At 39.0% G+C, this 24686-nt stretch overlaps 2 protein-coding genes across 3 annotated transcripts in view; one reads left to right on the forward strand and one right to left on the reverse strand.

Annotated features, from left to right (window-relative positions):
- On the forward strand, window positions 1-23001 carry ACTL6A (actin like 6A). Its single transcript, XM_003256500.4, has 14 exons — window positions 1-238; window positions 4509-4585; window positions 4753-4927; window positions 8113-8213; window positions 9131-9228; window positions 10954-11048; window positions 11353-11459; window positions 11557-11646; window positions 15316-15377; window positions 15567-15681; window positions 15813-15893; window positions 17926-18021; window positions 21119-21205; window positions 22519-23001. The coding sequence occupies exons 1-14, from the start codon at window positions 214-216 to the stop codon at window positions 22597-22599; spliced, it is 1290 nt and encodes a 429-aa protein (XP_003256548.2). The 5' UTR covers window positions 1-213; the 3' UTR covers window positions 22600-23001.
- Window positions 22905-24686, reverse strand: part of MRPL47 (mitochondrial ribosomal protein L47) — a 16358-nt gene continuing 14576 nt past the window's right edge. The window contains exon 7 of one of the 2 annotated variants that reach the window (XM_003256503.4): window positions 22905-23590. In XM_003256503.4, the coding sequence (XP_003256551.1) occupies window positions 23467-23590 (124 nt within the window). In that variant the 3' untranslated portion in view covers window positions 22905-23466. The remainder of the gene's footprint in view (window positions 23591-24686) is intronic. The other variant, XM_012510675.2, reaches the window with a different exon arrangement.

Here is a 24686-nt window from a genome sequence, read left to right on the forward strand (position 1 = left end):
AGACTTAGGCCTGGACCCTCGTGATTGGCGGATAGAAGGAGCCAGCAAGTGTGGCTGAGCTCCGGGGTGTGTGGACGCCGCTTTGTTGCCTGAGGGGGGTGGTGGTGGAAGTTAAGGGAGTCAGGGGCTGTCGCTTCTCGGGACTCGCAGTCGCAGCCACTGCAGTCACTTCGCCAGTTAGCCCTTAGGGTAGGAGTCGCGCCGGCAGCAGCCATGAGCGGCGGCGTGTACGGGGGAGGTGAGTGAGTGCGGCAGGACGAGAGAGCGCGCCTTTTCGGCGTGTGGGGTTTGTAACCGCCGCTCCCAGCCCTCCCCTCCCCGGCGTTCCCTTCCGGTCTCCCCCTGTCGGGACCCCGGCCTCCCCGCCCCGTCCCCGCCCCACGCTCTGCCCGCCCCTGGAGCCCACCCGGCTCGCCGTGCTCTTCGGGCGCCCTGGAGTGGCGGCTTTCTGTGGCCTCTTCCTGCCTCTGTCCCTGGAGGAGCAGGGTTTTGGGGTGCGCGCTCGGTTCTCTAGGGAGCCTCGGGCTGGGCGTTAGGCTTAGTCTAGCCGGCCGCCGGGCCCCAGCTTGGGTGACCGTCCCAGGGTCGCATCTCCCCGGGTGCCTCCTGGACTCAGCTGTGTCGGGGCGCGTGTGCGCGCGCTTAAATTTGGAAGGTCCCGGCGGTTTGCAAGCGTGGACGGAGGGTTCCCAGAGTGTCCCATAGGTGGCAAAGCGAGCCTCAAGCCGTAGAACTGACTAGGGAAGCGGCGGCCACTTAGGGTACTGCCTCCTCCCCGTCTGCGCCCCATGCGCGAGCTGCCTCACCTTTCAGTAACTCCTGCGGGTTTGTTGGCTGCGGTGTCTCCAGAGTGACTCGTGGGCGGGTCTGTTTGAGATCAATTCAGGAGCACGTGTAGTTTAAGGATGCCCAGAAAGTTTGCTGGGGGTCGTAGGCGTGTTATTTTTTCACTTTCCTTGATTAGACTGTGGTGTGGTAGAAAAATTACCAGGTGCCGGGGGTTACAGACCTGGGTTGAAATATCCGCCTCACTCTTTATTAAGCGTTTTGGTCTTGGGCAATTTACGTAACTTTCCAACTTCAGGCCTCATTTATGGAATAATTCCTAGCCGATGGGGGTGGGCGTGAAGGTTAAATGAAATAATGCTACATTTGCCACTTAAAGTCTGGTCCATGGACCAGCAGTGTCAGCATCACCTGCAAGCCTGTTAGAAATGCAGGATCTCACGCGTCATTCAAAATCTACTGATTTAGAGCCTCCATTTTTGCAAGATCTGCGGGTTAATGGAAACACTGATACATATAATTCATGTGTTGGGTTGTGTTTGATGAGTTAGAGACCCAGAAAACAAATCCAGACTATTACTATGGTTACTGTGTCTAGTAGTTATGCTGTTTCTATAAAGGATGTCATTTTACAGGTAGGAAACAACAAAAATAAGATTTTTCCTTCATGTCCCCCAAGAAAATCACATCACCCCTAAACTTGGAAGGAGAAAAACATTAAAATCCTCAAAAAAGAAAAAAGCCTTTTTAGTAGAGTACAGGTTCAATTCTTGAGGATTTTTATACACTAGAAATTGCATGCTAGGTTTTAAACATCCAGAGCTCTGTGGTTCTATTAAGCCTCCTGCCTCCCATTGCCACTTTCCTACTTTGGGTTCATGGGGCTTGATTTTTAATGAAGCAGGGTACAGGAATTAGATGTATCTCCCATCCTGGAAAAGGAACAGATGTAAAATTCTAAGAATTTAGAGTCTTAAATTAAAATTCCACCATATCCAGTTTACTAAACTAATTAGGACAGGAAAATGAGCTGATATGTGGGATTTTTTCTATTTCACAAAAATGTTTTTTGAGTACTTGCTATGTGGCAGGTATAGGCTCTTGTCATCAAGAAGCTCAGCCTTGTAGATGAGTCCGTTAGGTAAATAGATACCGTATTCACTGATTCTTAGTTGTACATTTTTTCCCACATTTAAACTAAGCTGAAGTTGGAATATGTCTTTTTTTTTTTTTTTAAATAGAGACGAGTCTTGAACTCCTGAGCTCAGGCAGTCCTTCCGCCTCAGCCTCCCAAAGTGCTAGCATTACAGGTTTGAGCCACTGCCCCCAGTCAGAATATGTCTTAACAGTGCTGGCGTGGCAGAGTTTAATTGCCATATTATTTTGTTAGTGATGCAGGAAATAGTGGTGCATCATGTAGTTGATAGCATCTTATATTGATCAGAAATGGTAACTGTAATTCAATGAGAGATGTTCGTTGATACCAATATGTAGAAGGGGCCAGGTGCGGTGTAATCCCAACACCTTGGGAGGCCAAGGTGGGCGGATCGCTTGAGGCTAGGAGTTCAAGACCAGCTTGGCCAACATGACAAAACCGTGTCCTACTAAAAATACAAAAATTAGCCGGGCGTGGTGGCGCATGCCTGGAGTCCCAGCTACTGGGGAGGCTGAGGCACAAGAGTCGCTTGAACTTGGAACTGCACTCCAGCCTGGGTGACAGAGCAAGACTCTATCTAAAAAAAAAAAAAAAAAAAAAAAAACATATATATATGTCATATATATATATATATATAAATATAGTGCAAAGGTAGCTCAGAGAATAAAGTTATTGATTCCGTGTGGTGGAGTCAAGAGACTTTACAATAGAGGTAATGGGGATGATGGAGGAGGAGTGGAAAGGGACAGCATATGCGAAGGTTAGCTGAGTGAGAGTATGTGGTGTGTTCAGGAGATGACATATTACCCAGTAAGTTAGTGTATGAGGCAGGAGGTGAGACTGCTACCAGATTTTGCTACACCTTGAATTTCAACTGCCTAGAGTGATTTAAATTTTATCAAATTTAAATTGGGTCCTAATCCAGTATGACTGATGTTTTTAAGAGAAAATTCAGGCCAGGCGCAGTGGCTCACACCTGTTAAGCCCAACACTTTGGGAGGCAGAGGCGGGCGGATCACGAGGTCAGGAGATCAAGGCCATCTTGGCCAACATGGTGAAACCCCAACTCTACCCAAAATACAAAAAATTAGCCGGGCATGGCGGTGCACACCTGTAGTCCCAGCTACTCTGGAGGCCGAGGCAGGAGAATTGCTTGCACCCGGGAGGCGGAGCCTGCAATGAGCTGAGATCGTGCTATTGCACTCCAGCCTGGGTGACAGAGCAAGTCTCCATCTCAAAAAAAAAAAAAAAAAAAACCAATAACAACAAAAAACAGAGAAAATTCAGACTTGGACTTGTACAGAGGGAAGGCCATGTGAAGACAGAGGAGGAGATGGCCATCTACACACAGAGGCAGACTTCAGAAGAAACCAACTCTGCTGACACTTAGATCTACCTCCAGCCTCTAGAACTGTGAGAAAACTAATTTCTGTTGTTTAAGCCACACAGACTGTGGTACTTTATTATGGCAGCCCTACAAACTAATGCACACAGTTTAGGAAATTATGAATCCCTTCTTAGAATGTTTTTAAATTTTTATAAAAGAAACCAATTATAATAAAATATAGTTCTACCCTGGAAACTTTGGGAAGGCCACAAACCCATGTTAGGAGCCCCTTCCCTAATTTACCCTTTCCTGGGTAATATATTCTACTCCTATAGCTTCAACTTCTACCTAAATACTGATCTCAAATATCTCTCTCTCTCTCAAGCTCTAACCACTGTCTACATCTGTATCCTGAACTTTTTACTGTACATCAACACAATTGCATCTGATGTCTCATGGGTATCTCAAATTCAACACATCTGAAACATTGCCTAACACATTGCTGACCACCAGTCCGCATTGGCAAAAACCTGAGAGTTGTGAACACCTCCATCTTTCAAGTTCTGCCAAATATTTCTCCTAAGTGTTTCTCAAATTCCCTCCTTTTTAATACCATTGCCACTGCCTTCAATCAAGCTCTTATCTCAACAGGGAAACTATAATTCCCCACAGATATTGTGCCTCCACCTCTTTGCCTCTTAAATCCACCCTTCCAACTGCCTCACTGTAATCTTTCAATACTGTAACTGTCCCTTCTGGTTGTCTTGTATTTCACCTATATCTTTGCAGATAATTCCCTTTAATAAGTAAACTGAAATTACCCAGTTTTAGTGTACCATTTAACTGATTGAACCTCTACTTAAATATGGTGTATGACTTGTTATATTTTAATTAAATGATTCTTTAAGGTGTATTTGAAACTAGGTTCAAGTGAGTAATAATATGAATATAATTGGGCTGAGTGCAGTGGCTCATGCCTGCAGCACTTTGGGATGCTGAGGCAGAGGATTGCTTGAGCCCTGGAGTTTGAGTCCAGCCTGGGCAACATAGTGAGACCTTATGTCTACAAAAAAATTTTAAAAATTAGCTGGGTGTGGTGACATGCATTGTAGTCCCAGCTACTTGGAAGACTGAGATGGGAGGATTGCTTGAGCCTAGGAGGTTGAGGCTGCAGTGAGCTGTGATTTTCATATGGTACTTTTGCAACCTGTTAATGCTAATTATCTTTAATCTTTTCAGATGAAGTTGGAGCCCTTGTTTTTGACATTGGATCCTATACTGTGAGAGCTGGTTATGCTGGTGAGGACTGCCCCAAGGTAAGTGTAATGTTAGAGTTAATTGGATATGTAGAGCCATTCATGTAAATTAAATTCATGCAGAAATTCTGATTCAAAACAAAATATAATAAAATACATTAGTTGGGGAAAAAAATGCCTCCTTGATGAAAGGTGAAACTTGTATATCATGTTGCTGACTCTTACAGGTGGATTTTCCTACAGCTATTGGTATGATGGTAGAAAGAGACGACGGAAGCACATTAATGGAAATAGATGGCGATAAAGGCAAACAAGGCGGTCCCACCTACTACATAGATACTAATGCTCTGCGTGTTCCGAGGGAGAATATGGAGGCCATTTCACCTTTAAAAAATGGGATGGGTATGATGTTTTCCCCATGGAATTGATTATGGAGTGTACATGTTCTATTTTAGATATAAAGCAGTAGCTTCCTATAAGTTGAACATCAACCATGGTTTTTTTGTTTTGTTTTGTTTTTTATTCCACAAACTGATTTCCAGACACTGAGAATACAAAGATGCATAAGAAATGTTCCTTTTCCTTAAAAGCTTACAGTTAGGGGAAATAGATGTATATATACAAATAATGGTATACAGTGGGATAAGTGCTATAATATAGGTATGTGCAGTGAGCAATGAAATTAGAGAGGAGAGGTGTTTGACTCTAGTGTTGGGAGTCAGTGATGGTTTTCACAAAGGAGGTAACTTGTGATGAATCTTGATCAATGAATAAGAATTAGCTTGGCTGACAAAGCTGGGTAAAGCAAAGGGACCAGCATGTGTGAAGAGATGGAATTGTGAAAGAAACTTATGTGCTTAAAAATGTAATACAATTAAGTATGGTTGCAGCATTGGGCTCATTAGGGTCAGTATCAGGAAAGGTAGGCAGAGAGCAGTAGCAGGAAAGGTAGGCAGGGAACAGTCATAAAAGGGCTTGTAAACCATCCCAGGGTTGTATTAAGCTAGTGACTGAAGGATAACCCCAAAGGAATTTAAACAGATGTGATGGTAAGAGTCCAGATGAGAAATGAAAAAGGTTTAAACTATTATATAATGCTGGTAGAGATTCTGAAGGGACTTTCCGGGTAACCAGGAGACAGATGGTACTAAATGATCGAGGGAGTGAAAGCAAGAGATAAGTTAAGAAAGTTTCCTAGATTTTTGGTTGGGGTAACTCTGAACAGAGAGTACCATGCATTGAGATAGGAATAGAAAGCGAAGGAGCAAGTTTTATGGTTTTAAAAGGCATGGTTGGCCATGCGTGGTGGCTTGCGCCTGTATAATCCCAGCACTTTGGGAGACTGAGACTGCAGGTGGATTGCTTGAGTCTAGGAGTTTGAGACCAGCCTGAGCAACATGGTGAAACCCCATCTCTACTAAAAATACAAAAATTTGCCAGGTGTGGTGATGTGTACCACCTGTAATCCCAGCTACTCGGGAGGCTGAGGCACGAGAATCACTTGAACCCAGGATGCAGAGGTTGCAACTGAGATCCCATGACTGCACACCAACCTGGGTGACAGAGTGAGACTGTCTCAAAAAAAAAAAAACAGCAAGCTTATTAGGGATAGCCAAAATCACTCTCAGGTTCAATTATTCACCAGCAAGACTCACTCACAGGACTCAGCATATGGTTGTATTCACAGCTAAGATTTATTGTACTGAAGATTCAGATACAAAACAAAATCGACAAAGGGAAAAGGGACAGGGGATGATGAAGTCCAGATGCAAGCTTTGGAGAGTCTTCTCACAGTGCAGTCACACAGGACGTGCTTAATCCCTCCAGCAACAAGTTATAACCTGTGTTACCTTCCAGGAGAACTCTGAGACTCAGTACCTAAGGATTTTACAGAGGGGTGGTTATGTAGGTACCATCTACCTGGCATGTAACAAAATTTTAGATTCTTAGAAGGAAAGCAAGTGTTCAGAACAAACCACATTGTATAAACAGTGTAGGTGTAGCGAGCTACTCTTACCATTTAGGGACAAGTTTTATATGAACATAGGGAACTGTTTGCCAGTCATGTTTCCAGACACCAGCTAAGAGTCAGCCTTATAAGCAGGCCTTTCTCAGGCTTGCAGTGTTAACTCTTTCATGTGTAGTAAGTAAAGGATTTTACAGAGGGCTGATTATGTAGGTACCATCTACCTGGCATGTAACAAAATTTTACATGTTCTAAGCACTGAGTTCAAAGTGCTTGAAACATCCAGGTGATAATTCAGTAAACAGGGGAATAAAAGGTTATAAGAAAGATTTTAAGACATGGAGTTGCATTTTATTACTCTGAAAAAATTTGGAATATGAAAAGAGGATTGAAGATGGAGTTCCTAGCAAAAACTTGTTGTATATTTTAACCAATAGAGAATAAAAGGTACCCTTGAAGGAGAATGAAAGGGAACAATTAGGGATGTAGGAAAAAAATCAGGAGAAGAACAAGAAAAGAAAAAGTTTCTGGAAGCATAAAATTCCAGTTTTTCTCAGTGTTTTCTGCTGTGACATTGAAAGCTTTACAGTAAGAAAGAAGTTAAAAAAATCCAGGTGGGCCTGTGGAAATATATAATTAATGACATTTTTTCTTTGGGCTGTGACAGAAAAGTTTGTAAACTCTTGTGTAGGCAATGCTGTCATAATTTAGAGAAGTCAGATGAGATTAAAAATGTTAAGTATCCATGAATTTGCCTAGTAGAAGATCATTAGTGGCTGGGGGCAGTGGCTCACGCCCGTAATCCCAGCACTTTGGAGGCCAAGGTGGGCGGATCACCTGAGGTCAGGAGTTCGAGACCAGCCTGGCCAACATGGTGAAACCCTGTCTCTACTAAAAATGCAAAAATTAGTTGGATATGGTGGCGGGCACCTGTAATCCCAGCTACTTGGGAGCCCGAGGCAGGAGAATTGCTTGACCCCAGGAGGCGGAGGTTGCAGTGAGCTGAGATTGCGCCATTGCACTCCAGTCTGGGTGACAGAGCAAGACTCCATCTCAAAAAAAAAAAAAAGAAAAAAGAAGGTCATTAGTGACTTATGTCAGTAGTTTTAATAAAATGTTTAGGTGGAAGCCAAATTGAAGACAGATGCTCTTCTTTGAATTTTTAACATGTCTTTTAGTCTTTTTCCAAATAGACTGTAAATTTTTTTGAGTATCGGATCTAGACCATACAATTCTTTCTTTTTTTTTTTTTTAAATCCAGCTGTAGTATCATCAGAAGGCCATACAATTCTTCTGTACTTCCTATTATCATTCTGATCGCATTCTGGGCCTCTAATAAGTATTCATTGAATTGAATAACATTTACTTCGTATTTTAGGTCTGTTAGATTAATTACATTTGGGACAGGTCTGGGGGCTGGAGGGACCAAAAAGAAGTTCTATATATCTAGAAGGCAAAGGTAATCTCTATATAAAGTACTGTGGTATGAAGTTGGTCTGTAAAATCAGTAGGTTCTGTATACTAAAGTATTAATTGTTAAGTCATGGAAACAATTTCTCAAAAGATGCTGTATTCATCTTCAACTATGCATTGTTTCCAAGTTACTAATCTTATATTCTAGTTGAAGACTGGGATAGTTTCCAGGCTATTTTGGATCATACCTACAAAATGCATGTCAAATCAGAAGCCAGTCTCCATCCTGTTCTCATGTCAGAGGCACCGGTGAGATAAAGATTTTCTTTTTCATGTTTCTCTAGTTGTTTTTTTTTTCTTTTTTTCCTTAGTTTTCTACTCATTTGATGAATATTTTTCTTTAAAGAGGCATAGAAATTCATATTCTGAATTTGAAAATTAGGGAAAAGAATTAATTTTTTAATACTATTGTAACTTTTATTTTACTATTCCAATAAATAAAATATCCAGAGAACAACAAAACACCCTAATGGATTCTTGTGGTTATTTATGTATTTCTAGGGATTTGTTTAACATTTTATTTACTAGGACTCCTTCTCATTTTGAATTATGAATCATTTCTTGTGCCCCAAGAGCAGCGTGTATCTACTTTTATCCAAGTTTCCAAGAGAGAATTGAGATGTTGAACAAGGGCTAGAAATTTCTGGACCAAAGTCTCTTGTGAAATACATTTGGTACATAGACAAAAAGGTCCCAGAAAGCAAGCATAATGGTCATAAATTATCAGTATCTTATTATTACTAACTTGTAGTATTCTTTTATGAATACCAACTATAAGTGGGAGAATTTGGTGGTCTAAAATTCGTACTTAGGATTTGGATTACAATATTTACTCTTTAGATTTAATAATATGTTTATAAGAATCCTGATTTCCTCATAGGTGGAAAAGTCTGTAATTTCTAAAATTTATAGAAGCAATTTTATTATTAAAGAATTTTAATTCTTATCTGATTGATTTATTAAATTTAATCTACATCTAAAGAAATATTATAGAGGTTTTGTTTTTTATTTTTGTGAGCTATTATTATGAAAGATGATTTCCCATGGTATTTTATTCTGTTCTTAATGTTTTATATCTTTGTTAATATAGTGCTAGATTTTATCTGGAGATAAAAACAACTTTTTAATTCTTAATAACTTGCATTTCTTTTTCCCGTCTTCTCAAGTGGAATACTAGAGCAAAGAGAGAGAAACTGACAGAGTTAATGTTTGAACACTACAACATCCCTGCATTCTTCCTTTGCAAAACTGCAGTTTTGACAGCGTATCCTTGAAAGAGTAATACCTTTCCTCTTGAAGTATATATGATACTACTGAATGTGATAACTCTGGGAGAAGACATAAGCCAATTATTGCTTGTTCAGAAGTTTTTTTCCCTTTTCTCTTGCTTTTTAGCTATTCATCTTTTAGTATTTCTTATTAGAACTGATGATACACCAGAAGGTATGAGGGAAATAAAGTAACACTCAAATTCTGAGTGTTAAGACGTTTTTGTTTTTGTTTTTAAGAAGGGGCATGGGGATAGAAGGCAATGTTTTAACCAGTTGGTTAGATGAATTGAAAGATTGCCATTTTAAAATCTCCCTCCCTTCCAATATCATAGAAAACTGGAAATTGGCTGTAAATTCATTCTCCTTCAAATTTAGTCAGTCATCAAATCCTACTTATTCTTCCCTGCTATTTGCTTCTCTCTGTCCCACTGACACAGCATTAGGATGAAGCTATTTCCAGGGTTACTGAAGCACATCCTCTTGTCTGCCCATTCTTTACACTGTTGCTCTAATAATCTACTTTTATTTATTTATTTATTTGGTAGAGATGGAGTTTTGCCATGTTGCCCAGGCTGCTCTCGAACTCCTGGACTTAAGCGATCTGCTTGCCTCAGTCTCCCAAAGTTCTGGGATTACAGGCATGAGCCACCATGCTCAGCCTCTAATAATCTTTCTAAAGTGCTAGTCAGAATCGTCTTCTACATTTCTTCCTTTATTTTATTTTCAGACCGTACTAAGGTACTTGCAGTTCTCTGACCTCGCTGTGTTCTCTTGCCTCTTGGTCTTCCCACATGCTCCTACTATTGCCCATTCCCTTCCCCAGATTTTACTATTGAGTATCTCAGGAATAGGTTTCTCTTTTACACCACCACCTTCCCTGGGACATCCTGAGCTTTTCTTTTTACAGCTTTATTGATCATCTACTTCACTAAACAGGATAACCTTCAGGGAAAGGGCAGTTTTGGTGCAACATTATGTGTCTACTGTGTTAAAGGAATTTTAGTGCCAGGTGAGCATCCTCCCTCCTTGCCTCCCTCCCTCCTTATTAAGCACCAGACTTAGTAGACACCTAATAGATGCTCAGTAAATATTTGATGAATGAGTGAATGTCCCTACTCCTAAACATCAGTTTAGTATATTCAGGTAGTATAGGCCTTCTGCAGCATAGAACTGTGGAAAATGGGATCTGCCAGTATTCACCAACTGTGGAATTCACCTGAAATAGTTTTCCCGCTCATTGAGTTGGAGGAGATAGGAAGTGCCACATGGCTGCCAGACTGCTGAAACAGCTCTTCAATGCTATGTGAGAATGGTTATAGTCCCTAGCTTAATTGTCACAACCTCCCACTGTTATTACCAAGTTTCTGTATATTTTGTTAAATAAATGCATCTCAGTTTGCTGTAAGCTCTTTGATCAGTCTCCAGAGACTTTTAGTGATTATGTTAATTTTGACCAACTTAATAGTAGCTGTTTCTAGGATAAAGGTTTCCCTGAGTTCTGATACCTCCATTCTGGAATTCCTGCCTCTTGCTATTTGTTTTTAAGCCAGAAGTATTATTTTATACCAATTTTTATCCCTAGATTCACTGTAATACATTTTTAACTATAAGGTACATGTTTAAGAAATAGTTTCTGAAACATTATAAGAGCCTGCACTTTACAATAAACATTATTTTAGCGGCCTTGATACTTTCTTTTCCTTAATGTTTTAAACTAGATTTGCTAATGGTCGTTCTACTGGGCTGATTTTGGACAGTGGAGCCACTCATACCACTGCAATTCCAGTCCACGATGGCTATGTCCTTCAACAAGGTAAATGTATTTAACCAGGATACACTGAGATGATTTTAGATGCCATGAGGATGTACATAATGAAATAAAATGATGAGTAGCACTACTAAAGCATATCAGTTTCTGAATAAGATTTTAAGTATGTTAAAAATCTTTAGTATATAATGTATATTTAAAACTGATGCATGGCTTTATTTATGTGTTGAAGGATAGTTCATTTCATTCTACCTGAAAAAGTTATTCACATAAACACACCCACAGAGGAAATTCATTCTAGGAAGTTTGGACTTACTGCTCTCTTAGCCTTGTTTCATCTGTTTCATAGGCATTGTGAAATCCCCTCTTGCTGGAGACTTTATTACTATGCAATGCAGAGAACTCTTCCAAGAAATGAATATTGAATTGGTTCCTCCATATATGATTGCATCAAAAGTAAGTAATTATTGAATTTTCTTTGTAGAACTTACTTCTAGCTCCCCCACCCCTATGAAATGAACTCTGTTAACCTAGCATCTCTTGGTACTCTCAGGAAGCTGTTCGTGAAGGATCTCCAGCAAACTGGAAAAGAAAAGAGAAGTTGCCTCAGGTTACGAGGTCTTGGCACAATTATATGTGTAATGTAAGTAACCCTCATTCTCTTTACAAAAATGTTACAGGCTTTTTGCATGAGTATTAAAAAAAGTTATATATAGGCTGTAAATCCTTGAGTAAAATATGGGCACTTTATATTTTCAAGCTCTTTATTTTTTTATTACTAAATATATTTTGAAGATTAAATAGAACATGATCTCAGGGTCACACTCTATATTTTTAATGATATTTTACTAACAAAAGAGCCTTGCTGTGAGAGGCATGCTTTTCATATTTGCCAAACAGATATCTCTACAAATTACTACATATTCACTTGGATTACTGTGGTGAGACCTGGAAGGAATTTTGGTTTTATGCTATTCTGAACATTTTTGGCTGAGAAAATGGCTTTAGGATTTGTAGAGGCCTACTAGTATGTCTCAGTTATGTTCTGTTTCCTAGCATTAGTCAGCAGTATCAAAAATGTGTTTTTGTTCAGAACAAGGAACCCATGAGAGATTCTCTTTACTAAAAACCCATCTCTGAACGTATGGCTTACTGATGGGAAAGAGGTTAGTAAAACAACCTGACACCACAGATACGCCTTAATTTCTTTTAAAAAAAAAAAAAACTGTTATTTTAGGTTCAGGGGTACATGTGCAGGTTTGTTATGTAGGTAAACTTGTGTCACAGAAGTTTGTTGTACAGATTATTGTCCCCCAGGTACTAAGCCTAGCACCCAATAGTTATTTTTTTCTGCTCCATTCCCTTGTCCCTCAGTGAGTTCCCACTGTCTGTTGTTCCCTTCTTTGTGTCCATGTGTTCTCATCATCTAGCTCCCACTTGTGAGAACGTGCTGTATTTGGTTTTCTGTTCCTGCATTAGCTTGCTAAGGATAATGGCCTCCAGCTCCATCCCTGTTCCTTCAAAGGACATGATCTCATTCTTTTTTTTTTTTTTCACTGCATAATATTCCATGGTCTGTATGTACCACATTTTCTTAATCCAGTCTTCCACTGATGGGCATTTAAGTTGATTCCATGTCTTTGCTATTGTGAATAGTGGTGCAGTGAACATACGCATACATGTGTCTTTATGATAGACTGATTTATATTCCTTTGGGTATATACCCAGTAATGAGATTGCCGGGTCAAGTGGTAGTTCTGGGCCAGGCATGGTGGCTCACGCCTGTAATTTGAGAGGCTGAGGTGGGTGGATCCCTTGAGCTCAGGAGTTAGAGACCAGCCTGGGAAACATGGCAAAACCCTGTCTCTACAAAAACAGAAAAATTAGCTAAGTGGGGCCGGGTGTGGTGGCTCACGCTTGTAATCCCAGCACTTGGGGAGGCCAAGGTGGGTGGATTACCTGAGGTCAGGAGTTCGAGACCAGCCTGGCCAACATAGTGAAACCCTGTCTCTAAAAATATAAAAAAATTAGCTGGGTGTGGTGGTGGGTACCTGTAATCCCAGCTACTTGGGAGGCCGAGGCAGGAGAATTGCTTGAACCCAGGAGATGGATGTTGCAGTGAGCCAACGCGGTGCCACTGCACTCCTGCCTGGGCAACAGAGTGAGACTCCATCTCAAAAAAAGAAAGAAAAATTAGCTAAGTGTGAGGGTGTGCACCTTTAGTCCCAGCTATGTGGGAGACTGACGTGGGAGAATCACCTGAGCCCTGGGAGGTCGAGGCTGCAGTGAGCTGTGATTGCACCAGTGCCCTCTAGCCTGGGTAACAGTGAGAACCCATCTCAAAAAAGAAAAAAACAAATGGTAGTTCTGTTTTTAGCTCTTTGAGGAATTGCCACACAGCTTTCAACAATGGTTGAACTAATTTACATTCTCACCAAAAGTGAATAAACGTTCGCTTTTCTCTGCAGCCGTGTCAGCAGCATCTGTTACTTATTTTTCTCGAGACAGAGTCTTGATTTGTCGCCCAGGCTGGAGCACAGTGGTGCAGTCTCAGCTCACTGCAACCTCCGTCTCCCGGGTTCAAGCTATTCTCCTACCTCAGCCTCCCGAGTAGCTGGGACTACAGGTGCATGCCACCACACCTGGCTAATTTTTGTATTCTTAGTTGGCCAGGCTGGTCTCGAACCCTTGACCTCGTGATCCACCCGCCTCAGCCTCCCAAAGTGCTGGGATTACAGGCGTGAGTCACCGTGCCCGGCCCTATTTTTTCACTTTTTAATAATAAATAATAGCCATTCTGACTGGTGTGAGATGGTGTATCATTGTGGTTTTGATTTTCATTTATCTGATGGTCAGTGATATTGAGCCTTTTTTCATATGCTGTTGGCCGCATGTATGTTTTTTTTGAAGTGTCTGTTGGTGTTCTTTGCCCACTTTTTAATGAGGCTCTTTTTTTTTTGTTCCTTATAGAAGCTGGATATTAGACCTTTGTTAGATACATAGTTTGCAAATATTTTCTCCTGTTCTGTCTCTTGATAGAAATTAATGTGTATCCAGCAAAAGAAACTAAGAGTAAAATTATGAGAGGGATCATATCTATCTGACAGGTTTTAAGAAAATTATTTATATCATATATATATATATATATTTTAAAGACAGGGTTGGCTGGGCACAGTGGCTCATGCCTGTAATCCCAGCACTTTGGGAGGCCGAGGCAGCAGATCACTTGAGGCAAAGAGTTCAAGACTATCCTGGCCAACATGGTGAAAACCCGTCTCTACTAAAAATACAAAAATTAGCTGAGTGTGGTGCTGAGCGCCTGTAATCCCAGCTACTTGGGAGGCTGAGGCAGAAGAATTGCTTGAACACGGGAGGTGGAGGTTGCATTGAGCCGAGATTGTGCCACTGCATTCCAGCCTGGATGACAGAGCAAGACTCTGTCTCAATAAATAAATAAATAAATAAATAAAGACAGGGTCTCTCTCTGTCACCCAGGCTGGAGTGCAGTGGTGCAATTGTAGTTCACTGCAGCCTCAAACATCTGGGCTCCCCCTGCCTCAGCCTCCTAAGTAGGGAGGACTACAGGTGCATGCCACCATGCCCGGCTAATTTATTTTTTATTTTTATAGAGACAGTGTCTTGCTATGTTGCCCAGGCTGGTCTTGAACTCCTGGCCTCAAGCGATCCTCCTGTCTCGGCCTCTCAAAGTGCTGAGATTACAGGCATGAGCCACTGCACCCAGCTCTGACAGTTTTTGCACCTAAAGATAAAGATTTTGTCTGTGTGTACATGTAATATATGAGGAAAAATTAGGATGATTTGTCATTTTTCCTAGATATTAGGCAAGATTTTTCCAGAGGTCGTGTTAGTTCACAGCATTTTATTAAACTGTTTTATACTATGTACAGTCATTAAAAGTTGCACAAAATGTGATGTATATGCACATGTGTATATGTAGGTAATGAAATCTTGCTTCTAATCTAGCTTATTTTTAAGGAGAAAGTGGTGTTCTGAAATTGGTTTTGTTATGCAGGACTGTGGTGCAGGGGTTCCTGCCCCTGCAGTTGTTTATCTCTCGCTTCATAACTGTTGTAACTTAAATGTGTGTAATTTAGCTTCTAATGCAAATGTTTAGAATTAGGTTTCTTGATACTCAGAATCCTTGTTAGGTACATTTATACTCTTGAAATGATTTACCTATCTAGAAACATGGTCCAATTTCATTCTGAAAAGTATTTAAAATATGTTATAAAAGTATCGATTACAAAGATAAATCTCAACCTTGTTTGTTACTTTTTTCTTTTACTCATAGTGTGTTATCCAGGATTTTCAAGCTTCGGTACTTCAAGTGTCAGATTCAACTTATGATGAACAGTATGTTTTCTTATTTAAATTGTATACTTTATAAATGAGGAAAGGATTTGTTTTAAAAATATAGAAAGTACTTAATTGAATGTTTAAAATATTCTTACTCCCCATTTTTTATGTTGATAATTCCCTAGTAGTTAATTTTGAAGAGAATTATTTTTGTCTTTTGTGTAATACGGTTTAATATGTTTTCAGAGTGGCTGCACAGATGCCAACTGTTCATTATGAATTCCCCAATGGCTACAATTGTGATTTTGGTGCAGAGCGGCTAAAGATTCCAGAAGGATTATTTGACCCTTCCAATGTAAAGGTATAAAAGCTTATTTCATAATTAGTCTGGCTTTTCCTATATAGGTAAAGCGCTTTTGTGGCTAAAATGTTTTGGATATGCTTTACTGTATGAAGAACTTCCATGTGACTACTTGTTTTCTTTTGTTGTAGGGGTTATCAGGAAACACAATGTTAGGAGTCAGTCATGTTGTCACCACAAGTGTTGGGATGTGTGATATTGATATCAGACCAGTAAGTGCCAGTCTCCTGTTATGGTTTAAAGGTATCTTTTAGGGGACTGAAATGCCCCCAAATCATTGTTAGATTGACAGTGACCTAATGGTTGTCAATGTCATTGACTTTGAAGTTCATTTTATAACAGTATATGTAAAAAGATGAAGTACTAGAAAAGGAAAAATGTGCAACTCTAGAGCTATGGTGTCCAGTTTTGTAGCTACCCGCCACATGTGGCAATTTAAATTAATAAAAACATAAAACTCAATTCTTCAGTTGTAGTAGCCTCATTATAAATGTGGCTAGTGGCTGCTGCATCAGACAGCGCAGATATAGAACATTTGCATCATCACAGAAAGTTCTTGTAGACAGTGCTGTGCTAGAGATTTCCTGAAATGTGGCAAACCAAAATATGTGTTGTTGGTGATTTTCTTACAGATAGCACAACTTCTACTTTTATTTTTCAGGAAGGTGTGGTTTAAATTATATGAGTAACTTTCACATGAAGTTTATTTTAAATTACCTTCATATTTTTTGTGCTTTGTCAGGTTTTAAATACTAACTCCATTTATATACTTCACTCATTATCAGTGATAGGTTCTTGGAGACTGCAACTTTAACTGAAATGATGTACAGTAGGTCTTTGAAGGACATTGTTTCAGGAAAAAAATTGGTTTTGTTACATGTCATTTTGCTGAAAGTCAGTTTCCAAGGTCATATTGATGACATTAAATGAGGACTTACTTTATCTTATTGAAACCCAATTCAGCTTATCAACCACATACTGCCTAGATTTTGAGTAAATTAATTTGCTTAAAGCATAGTGCTAATAGCTACTATGTTGTTCAAAAAAGGCTTTGAGTGGCTATGGAAATCATACTTTATTTTACCTTTATTTCACCTGGTAACCTAGTAGGCATGTGATGTTTCTAGGACAATAGTAGTATAAGTTTGGGATTTTTTAGCCCAAATACAATTCCACCTTTGGGGAAAGGTAATTGAATTGAAGTATATTTGTTGCAACAGTGATAACTTTGTTTTTAGTGAAGTTTCTCCTTTTAACTAATGAGATACTTTTGCATTCCATTTTCTACTTCAAAATTTAGATGATTTAGACATTTGAAATGTTTTAAAAATAGGAACTTACCCAATAAAACAGGTTGACACTTAACTTTCTGATGCATACATGCAAATTCAAAGTAAATACACTCCTTATAAAAGTAATTTATTTTTATTTGGGAAGGCCTTAGCATGTGTGTTTTGGAAAAGCTCCCATGTGCTTCTGATGCTTACCTCTGCAAAAGAGAAAGGTAGCAATAATTTTGGCAAGGAATATGTTCAGAGTTTATCATTGTCTTTCGTAATCATAAAATAATTGTCTAATTTTGAATATCCTAACTTACAGATAAGCATTCTTTTTCAAAATATTTGTAATTTTAATTTTTGGCTGGTGGTTGCTATTAATATTTCCAGATGAGCATTCTAAGATAAAGTCATTATAAAATGTACTTCTAATTAAATATTGGCAGCTATCTGCCAAAAAAAAAATTATGATTTTTAGAATTATTCCTTTAAGTCAGTGGTTCTTAAAACTTTGTCCACATTAAAATAATCTTGGGAGTTAAAACCATGCCTGCCAGGCACATTGGCATGTAGTCCCAGCTACTTGGGAGCCTGAAGCAGGATTGTTTGAACCCAGGAGTTTGAGGCTGTAGTACACTATGACTGTGCCTGAGAATAGCCACTGCATTCCAATGTAGGCAATATAACGAGACCCCGTCTCTAAAAGTAACCTTGCCTGGATCCCATCCCCGGACATTTTTATTTAATTGACCCTAGGAATTTGTGTTTTAAAAGCTCCTTAGATGAGTTGAATGTATAGCCAGGATGGAGAATTGATGGATTAAGCTATTAGGTCTATATAATAGTAAAACATTTCCAAAAAACGAAAGTGAAAATTGTAGTAGAGCACATGGTTATATTTGTAGTTGTATTTAAAACTTTTGGAAACATGTGGAACTGATTGATTTTTCTTGTATTTTTATCCTAGGGTCTCTATGGCAGTGTAATAGTGGCAGGAGGAAACACACTAATACAGAGTTTTACTGACAGGTTGAATAGAGAGCTGTCTCAGAAAACTCCTCCAGTAAGTTCTGTTTGTTCTTTAATGGTATTCTTCAGTCATATATTTCCTCATTGATGGTGTAATTTTGTAGATAAGGGTTCATTTTTCAATAGATACATGATATTTTGTGTGTGCCTGGTATAGTATCACTAAAGTTAATATCCTTTAACCAAGTTTTCCTAGTTGACATCTATTAGTTTCTCTTAAATTATTTGAATCTCATTTATTAACTTAATATTTAAATACGTATAGTCTGCTAGGCACTAGTCCCTGCACACCAAGGGCTCGGTCTACTAGGATGGTTAGACATGCAGAAAATGGTGACTGTAACATGCTCAACAATTCAGTACGTCATGAACGAGGTGCTGTCGGGAACAGCAAGAAGCCACTACTTAACTCTCTAGGAGTATCAGAGGATAGCCTCATGAAGAAGCTATAGTTTGAATGAATAGTTCAACTCATTGCTAATTTACGAAAGGATATCTAGATGGAGGGAATAAAACCATTTACAAAAATACTAAGAGAAGATGGGTATGTTCCAGTAATTCAGAGTAGTTGGCTTCTAGTCTTTACATAAGTGGGAAAAGCAATATGGCTAGAAAGATGGATTAGTTTTCTAGAGCTGCCATAACAAAGTACATGTTGGTGGCTTAAAACAACAGAAATTTATTGTCTTACAGTTCTTGAGGCTAGAAGCCTCAAGGTGTCAGTGGAGCTATGCTGAATCTCTAGGGGAAAATACTTCCTTCTTCACAGGATAAAATCTAGCAGTGGACTGATGAGCCCATATGTTTGTTTTAAAAAGATCAGTGGGTATATTATAATAACTTTTAAAAGAATAGAAAAACTCGGTTTGAGAAGGTAATTTATATAGTACTTCGATAACAGAATGACAGTTACAATCTTTTAACTTTAAAATTTCTATCAGCTGGGCGCGGTGGCTCACGCCTACAATTCCAGCACTTTGGGAGGCCGAGGCAGATGGATTACGAGGTCAGGAGACCAGCCTGGCCAACATGGTGAAACCCCGTCTTTACTAAGAATACAAAAATTAGCTGGGCCTGGTGGCGGGCGCCTCTAATTCCAGCTACTCGGAAGGCTGATGCAGGAGAATTGCTTGAACCTGGGAGGGGGAGGTTGTGGTGAGCCGAGATCGCGCCACTGCGCTCCAGCCTGGGCGACAGAGCGAGACTCCATCTCAAAAAAAAAAAAAAAAAAAAAAATACAAAAATTAGCCGGACATGGTGGCACATGCCTGTAATCCTAGCTACTTGGGAGGCTGAGGCAGGAGAATTGCTTGAACCCAGGGGAGGTTGCAGTGAGCCGAGATCATGCCACTGCACTCCAGTCTGGGTGACAAAGCAAGACTCTGGCTCAGGGGAAAAAAAAAAAAAAAAACTTGAAGTGGTTTTTTTGTAAGGTGTTCTGCACTAAAGATTAAATTTAAAAAACATTAGTGGTTATATATGCCCTAACAGTATCTATAAATCTGTATATTTAATAGTCTTTTCGCTTCCCATATAAAAGAATGTTTTACATATGCCACATTTCTATAATTAAAAGTGATATCTAAATATATAGGCACACAGTTGACATCTGCCTTGTATTTTCTAAATTCTTGGAGATCTAGGGCATACCTGAATTATAATACTAATCATTAGATCCACTGATTGATTGATTTGAGATTTATTTATTCACTTGAGACAGAGTCTTGCTCTTGTCCCCCAGGCTGGAGCGCAGTGGCGCAGTATCGGCTCACTGCAACCTCCGCCTCCTGAGTTCAAGCGATTATCCTACCTCAGCTTCCCAAGTAGCCGGGATTACAGCCATGTTCCACCACACCCGGCTAATTTTTTTAGTAGAGACGGGGTTTCTCCATGCTGGTCAGGCTGGTCTCAAACTCCCGACCTCAGGTGATCCACCCGCCTCGGCCTCCCAAAGTGCCAGGATTACAGGCGTGAGCCACCGCACTGGCCTATAATACTAATGATTAGATTTCATAGAAAGTCCCTGAATAATGAGTACAGATAAGCATGACTCAAGGTGTGGTCAAGGCCAGTTAGAAACTATCCTTGTCCTTTAGGAGGTGATAACAATCTACGAAAGAACAGGGAAAAAATTCTATTTAATAGTTACCAATCTTTCTCACCTACAAAAACCCACTTTACCCTATCCCCAGTACCTTCCACCCACCCATATCCCATACTATGCCCACCCCTGCTGTACACATACTTATTTCACTTTGAAAAGCTCAAAAAATGTGTTCATTTATAGAATAATAGGAAGATGTCAACAACTTGAGAACTATCCCCAGAGGCAGATTCCTTGGTAAGAGAAAGAAAAAAACCTCTTGATATAGGAAGTGAGATAGGGGATCGTACTGTGCAATAAAGTTATGTGTTACCAAGAGAAAATGAGAGTCAGAACAGAAGCACTAATTTGGAAGGAAAGTAGTATGAATAAAAAACTAACCTGAAATCTGATGGATGCGTTTTTATTTGGAAGGGTTGGGGTGAACTAAGGAAGGATTAGGATAGCATGAAAGCCTAGAAAGGAAGCAGTTAGAAGGACGGGGAGGACTACAGAAAGGGAGACAGATTGGGATGATAATTAGGTTGGTGTTGGATGAAATGAAATAATAAAGACTTAGCACAGCACCAGATTTATAGTGTTAGGTGTGGATTTGCTATTTTAGGATGGAAATTGTGAATGCTATACTTCAGTATGCAGTTTTTTAAAGTTTGCATATTTTCCATCATATAATTGCATATTAAAAGCCATAATCAAAGTACTTTAAAAGTCTATATATTAGTCTAACCTATGCTTGTTATCCTAGCTATTTCAAAATTACCATATTTTAATCAGTGTTTGAACCACAGGGAGCCATTAAGAAGTCTGTCAAAATTGAATTTCCTGGCTGGGTGCAGTGGCTCATGCATGTAATCCCAGCACTTTGGGAGGCTGAGATGGGCGGATTGCTTGAGTGCAAAAGTTGAAGACCAGCCTGGACAATATGGCGAGCAAAACCCTGTCTCTATTTAAAAAAAAAAAAGAAAAAAGAATTTCCTAAGTTGAGTCACAAGATTTGATTGTACTAATGCATATTCTTCTATTTCAGAGCATGCGGTTGAAATTGATTGCAAATAATACAACAGTGGAACGGAGGTTTAGCTCATGGATTGGCGGCTCCATTCTAGCCTCTTTGGTTAGTTGATGAGCTACTCTGCAAAAGTGTTCTTACTGAATTATACTAGTAAAAATACAAAAAATAATTCCAGTGCTTCATTTATCTTTGCATTTTATAACTGTCAAATGAGTGGAGGACCTAATGGAATAACCAGTTTTATGTGTTCTGATATAACAAAATGCCTCTTTGCCTAATTAGTGGACATTTTCCAGCCTAATTTCAATGTCCCCTCTCAGAGGTGGAAATATGTTAATGTATGCATGCCTTTTCTAATAATACCCCCCACTGGCACTGGTCAGGGCTTGTCTGGAGTGCATTTAAAATTAAAACATTCCTTCTCAAGTTCTGGTCATTCCCCAGTATACAGTGAGGTCTAGGAAGTCAGGAATTGGTCTTGGAGCAAATGGTGAAGTCATGGTGCTGGCTGTAAGATGTTGCTTGGACTACCATCTGCCTTGAATAAGGACAAAAAGTCCTTGTACTTTTCTGCATCCTGGACTTAGAGCATTTCTCCCTTTATATACAGTTTATATACTTATATATATATATACACAGTATATATACTGTATATATAGTTTATATACTTATATATATACTGTATATATACAGTTTATATACATATATATATATATATATATATACTGTATATAAAGGGGGAGGATGCCCTTTACCTCAGAGCAACAAAAGTAAATGTCATTCAATAGTCAGTCAAGCCTTCTGACAATTTCTGTTATTGCCTTAGGTTGGCATCAAGCCATCACACCTAAACCCTCAGTCTTCCTTGCCAGGTATTTTCTAAATCCTGTACAATGTAACAGATACAGAAGGACTTGGTATTCTCTTTAACCATAAAGGCAAGGCTAAATAGTGTGTTTGGATGGTTCTAGAGGAGGGCAGAAATAATCGAGTACTATTTTGGGGGACGGGACTCTTAAGTGAATTATTCAAAGTTTAGGAGTTATGAAAATAAGATATTAAAAGAAAAAAAAAAGGCTGGTGCAGTGGCTCACACCTATAATTCCAGCACTTTGGGAGGCTGAGGCAGGAGGATCACAGGTGCCCAGGAGTATAAGACCAGCCTGGGCAACATAGTGTGAGATCCCATCTCTACAACAATTAAAATTGGGCCAGGTGGCACGCCCCTGGAGTCCCAGGCTGAGATGGGAGGATCCCTTGAACCAAGGAGTTCGAGGTTGTTGTGAGCTACGATCATGCCATTGCACTCCAGCCTAGCTGACAGAGCAAGACCCTCTCTCAAAAAAATAAATTAAAAAAAGCCATTTCTAGCAAGAAGTAAGGCATAATTATATAAAGTTCTTTCCATTTTACAGGGTACCTTTCAACAGATGTGGATTTCCAAGCAAGAATATGAAGAAGGAGGGAAGCAGTGTGTAGAAAGAAAATGCCCTTGAGAAAGAGTTCCCAAGCTTCTACCTTCCTTTTGTCACCTTACGTTTCATAGCTTTAGTATACTCAGGAAAAGAATGACCATCTTTTGTAGAATGTTTATACATTTTTGCATATTTCAATTTCCACTTAAATTTTTTAAAGCTTTAACTGGCTCTATAAATTAAGATAAGTTTGTGCTTTCCTTGAAATGCACTTATTCTTATTACAAGCATTTTATAATTTTGTATAAATGTCTATTTTCTCTAAATATTTTGCTTTCAGTAAAACGCTTTCCAACTCTGTTTAGTGTATTAATTACCAGTGGATTGGTAGAATTGCTTTTTATTGACCAGTAAAAGTTACTGCCTATTCTTTTTACCTTAGGCTTATAGAATCAAATAAAAATTAGCCATTCCAGAAATATATTTTGGACTGTTGTGCACTGTGATTACTACTTTAAGGACTAAATGTATTTCTGATTATTTTGAATCAAAGTACTCACTGTTTATTAACAGCAGTACCCACATCCTCTTCACATCCTATTAACCACAGAGTTAAAACTGTTATTCAAATTCAAAAACTATGGTATTGTCTTTGCTGTGGCAGTTACCATCACCCTTACACTCTAAGGTAGCAGGTGACATTTAAAGCCTGCTTAAATGTCAGAACTTATAAAGTGGGAATTTAATCTGAACTTTATACCGATTTTTAGAAGCAAATTAGCTTCTACCAAATTAGCTAATTAGCATGCCATATTCACACTTAGAACAACTGATTAATAAAGTCACTTGACTAAAAACAGAATTTCTTTATAAACCACTTAACATATTTACTCTTGTACACAGACTATTCAAGAAAAACAAAATGGTAAATTTAAAAGTTCAGACATCTTAGACAAGACTTGACTTCTGGGCTTCAGCAAGATGTGGAAACTTTTTTAGAAGAATTTTTGCTTTCTTTCTCTCTAAATTTTCCTTCCGTGCTTTGATGCGGGCTCGTTTCTCACGTTCCAGTCTAGAATAAAAAAAGCATAACAGCAATTTATACAAAAATATTTCTTTGTTATTCAACACTATCAAAATATGCATAAATCAATTACATCAAAGCCTCAAACATGCCAGTCTCTGGTGTGTTAGATATATTACTAAACTTGAATAGTAATCACTGTAAACCTACACAAGTCAAGAGCATCTGAAACCCTATACCAACTATCCCTATTTCCTGACTAGAAAGAATGTCCAGATCTTACGAACCTGTAACAAATTGGGCCTTAAGTTCAATCCTCATATGACTAAGCATCATCTCTTAGCAGAGTGTTAATCTGTGTATAGGGGAAATGATAAGCTAGAGTGAGTACTATTTGAAAGTAGGGAATTCCCATAAGTCTCAAGATGTATCTTATGACGTCAAAAATAAATTCTTAGGCTCTGGCTAGACTTACTATTCTTTAAATCAGTTTGTTCCCATACATCAGTATCCCAGGGCATGACACATTTGCTGCATAAATTACAACATAAATTACTTGACCTGTAGGGTCAACTTGGGAGTTGTAAAAATTGAAAATGAAAAAAATCCTTGCATACCAAGCTCTATTTGAATTGATATCTTACAGGATATTGGTCAATAGAAATAAGCTTATATAAAATACAGCAATAAAGAGATGTACTGCTGAAGTTACTAAAAATGAGGTTTTGGGGGAAAAAAAGAATACAATATGCCAGTGCTATGGGAGAGGTCATAGAAAATTGAGATAACACGTATTACAGCTGGGTGAAGTAAAAAATATGCACATGTAGGAAAAGCATAAAGGCTAAACAAAGTCAAAATGAGATTACTCATTCTATTCATCAGTCTTTGCTTCAACTAAATTTTGACTACAAAAACAAAGACCCATCTGAAAGAATAAAGGTTTGCTATTCTTAAGATGATGATGCTACATTCTGAAGGTGAGGCTTAAAAAGACAGTTTCAAAAACAAAATCATTAGAATATGTATAAAACCTGTAAAAGTGATACTGGATTGATACATTCTCATAAATTATTTTAAAAGTTATGGCCAGGTGCAGTGGCTCACACCTGTAATCCCAACTTTGGGAGGCCAAGGTGAGAGG

Source organism: Nomascus leucogenys, chromosome 11 (assembly GCF_006542625.1).
Source record: "Nomascus leucogenys isolate Asia chromosome 11, Asia_NLE_v1, whole genome shotgun sequence".
NCBI lineage: Eukaryota > Metazoa > Chordata > Mammalia > Primates > Hylobatidae > Nomascus > Nomascus leucogenys.